Source organism: Peromyscus eremicus, chromosome 8b (genome assembly GCF_949786415.1).
Source record: "Peromyscus eremicus chromosome 8b, PerEre_H2_v1, whole genome shotgun sequence".
NCBI classification, from domain to species: domain Eukaryota; kingdom Metazoa; phylum Chordata; class Mammalia; order Rodentia; family Cricetidae; genus Peromyscus; species Peromyscus eremicus.
The window spans coordinates 13,617,524-13,620,560 of record NC_081424.1 but is presented as its reverse complement, the minus strand read 5'-3'; the positions used below and the strand labels follow the sequence as shown (position 1 = coordinate 13,620,560).

General features: G+C 38.4%; 1 protein-coding gene across 3 annotated transcripts in view; it reads right to left on the bottom strand.

The window, feature by feature from the left end:
* Positions 1 to 210: 210 nt before the first annotated feature.
* The window catches only part of Fam229b (family with sequence similarity 229 member B), a 5,442-nt gene continuing 2,615 nt past the window's right edge, over positions 211 to 3,037 (bottom strand). For all 3 annotated transcript variants that reach the window (XM_059272537.1, XM_059272538.1, XM_059272539.1), the window contains 2 exons: positions 2,779 to 2,917; positions 211 to 426 (listed from right to left, as the gene is read on the bottom strand). In XM_059272537.1, coding sequence (XP_059128520.1) covers positions 309 to 426; positions 2,779 to 2,903 — 243 coding nt within the window. In that variant the 5' untranslated portion in view covers positions 2,904 to 2,917 and the 3' untranslated portion in view covers positions 211 to 308. The remainder of the gene's footprint in view (positions 427 to 2,778; positions 2,918 to 3,037) is intronic.

Here is a 3,037-nt window from a genome sequence, read left to right as displayed (position 1 = left end):
TGGCATTATGACCACCATGGATCCGGCTTTATCTTGAATTTTCAGAACTAGTAATCTTCTGTGAGCAAGATGATCTCTAAGGTATTTTGTAAGTGTGACGTGTTCTGTCTTGTCAGAACATGTAACCAATGCTTATCACCACGTGTGCTCTACTGACTACATTTTTCGTTTTAATTAAAATCAAATATTCGACTATTGGCATAGCCCACGTAGTGCCTCCACCTTTATTTGTTTACCAGACAGACCATAAGATGATGCTGGTCCATTACCCTTGACCTAGTCAACCCTCGACACAAGACTTAATGGTGCTATTTGGGATGCATTTCCTTGCTGCTCGGTGCAGATGGCTTTCTCATTGTTGCATAGACGGTGATGGGAACATCAGTTATTGTCAGGCAATGACTTCCAGGGCATCTTCGGAGTTGCCTGAATAAAAGGGCAAATTATATGTAGTTAAGATACTAAATAGGAAATTATTTTCAAAGCAAAACATTTCAATATCTTTTCAACTGGCATATCTGAATGGAATGGCAGAAGTCATAAAGCCAGCACAGCTGCTGACAGAGATCCAGCAAAACTGAGCCACATGATGGCTGCCATGCCACCTTTGGTTTTCATCTCCACCTGTTGCATACTTGGGGCACTTTTAATATTTGTACAATTTGGGGATGTTGAGTTGATAGAAAATTCCTTATGAATCATTTACGCCTTCTCCCAGGAAAGTCCTGAACATACTATTCCCCCCCCCCATACTTTTAGGGAGATATCCTTATCTACTTGAAGGTCTTCCTTATGCCTTGGAGGTTGTGACACATAAAGAAGAAGCCAGAGGTCTCTTCATGAGGCTATGAGACATTCTTGAAACATCTGTCCCTGTGCTTACACAGGAACAAGATATTCAAAACAAGTAAACTTAAAAAGGTCAACAAGATTCAGTGGGCTAGAGGAATTGTCCATAGTTCAAATTACAAGCCTCTTCCCACTGTACACTCAGACAATTACATGGCATACAACTCTGCCCTACATAGAGGCATATTGATGAACAAAGTATGGAGTGGAAAGATGATAAAAGTATGAGGTGTCAGGACCTTCCTCTCTTAGAAAAGTTAGCTCATACAGAGCCACTATAATGTCATATGACCAAGGAACAACAGAGTGCCAGGATTAGACATATAGACAAATTCTATAATGATATGTGAACATTGATTGTATTATGTCAGAATTTGAGTAATAACTGCAGCAGCTTTGGCCTGAGGATTTTTCCTGGGCACTCTGACCACTAAGAGAATAATACACTGCTTGGGACATGGCAAAATGCCCAGGGTGTTGAAAATTTTGTTTTGGTCTAGTGTCCTTGAAGGAACCAAAGCAATCAGCCTGAGCACAGGCTGTCATACATATGCCTCTAGATTCTCAAAAATTGGGTTATGGGGTTAATGAGTAAGAATGCTAACTGTTTATTAATGATGTCAAAACTTGAGAGACAATGATTGGAAATGATAATTCTGTTCTGTCATAGTTTTTTAATGATGACTAAAAGATGAGCAAAAGGAAGTGAAACACATGTCCAAAACCAAAAATGATATGATGTATGTTTTGGAACATCATGAATGTATCCCTGCTAACTAAATTCTGTATAAATAAAGAAACACTCTGGCTGCTAGTCAATCAGGCTGCAAAATTCTCCCAACCACCATGGCCTGGCTCACTTCCTTCCCCAACCAACTCTTTACATCCTTTGCAGGACCCATCCACTGCCCTGGGGATGGCTCCCAGCATTCAACTGTTTAAAAATCTCTCTGAGGCCTTCAAATGGCACAAAAATCTATAACACAAAGGTTCTGATGAGATTCTACACTTACATATCAAAGAAAACATGCCTATTGTCATATATTTAATTATATGAAATTAACACTCGAGATGTTCGTTTTCAAGGGTATGCAGTAATTACTAAATGGCAAAATGCATATGTGACTATAGTATGGAAATTAATTCAGACATGAACCTTCAATCACTTTGGCTGAGTAATTTCAAAGCTAGAACATTTGTGGGGTGAAAGTTAGCAGACTTAATGCTCAAATGTTGGTAGAATCTCAGAGTTAAAAGAACCCTTAAATGACACTAGTCCAAAATGTACCTAGTGACTGAGTTCCTTTTCTGACACTCTCACCAAATAATCAACCTTGGATATTTTAGCTGATTTCATCCATAAGTAACTCTAGTTCTTAAAGTATTGATTTGACTAAGCTTAACTCTGTGTCCTCCAAAACCCTAATCCACTAAGAGAATTAGCTGTGTGTTATTTGCAGTTTTGCTATGGTAAACAGCAGAAAAGTGAGACAAATCCTGCTTATAATAAGCTTGCTTCAATTTTGTCAAAGTGATTTCTCTCATAGTACTTTCTCTTCTACTGCTGTCTCTGCCAATGGTCTATCTAGTCCAAGTGACACTAAATCTGAGGTCTCTATCTTTTTCTTTATATTTGTAGTCTTGTACCTAGAACAATACCCTACACATAATTATACTGCTGATTTGATGTTGATCTTATAGACACAATCTAGATATAAAGTTATGGGGACAGGGGAAGGATTAGTCTACACTTACAAAGTTACAAAATATACACTGTTAAATCTGGGCTCTGTTAGTACTAATTTAATAACAGCAGTGTTTGAATTCCCAGGTTTAATTTTTCTCTTGCTAATACAAAATGTCAGTTAGAGCTCCTATTGATGATAGCCAATACCCATAACCTCAGTTGGCACGGTGAGTAGACTTCACCTATTGGGTGACGTCTCTTTCCCATTACAGGCAGCACTGGCGCTCAGGCCTGGTTCTAGCCCAATTGAAGAATCGCCTCCTTCCACTGGAAACCTCCTTGGCTGGGTCCCAAACCGAAAAGGCATAATTCACTGAAATCCTAGAATATGAAGTTAAAATAATGATGGTGCTTATCAAAGATAAGTTGACTTTTTAATGCTACAATTTTGTTATATGTGTACAAAAACTTTCAGAAAGTGACATCTGAAAAATCTGTAAA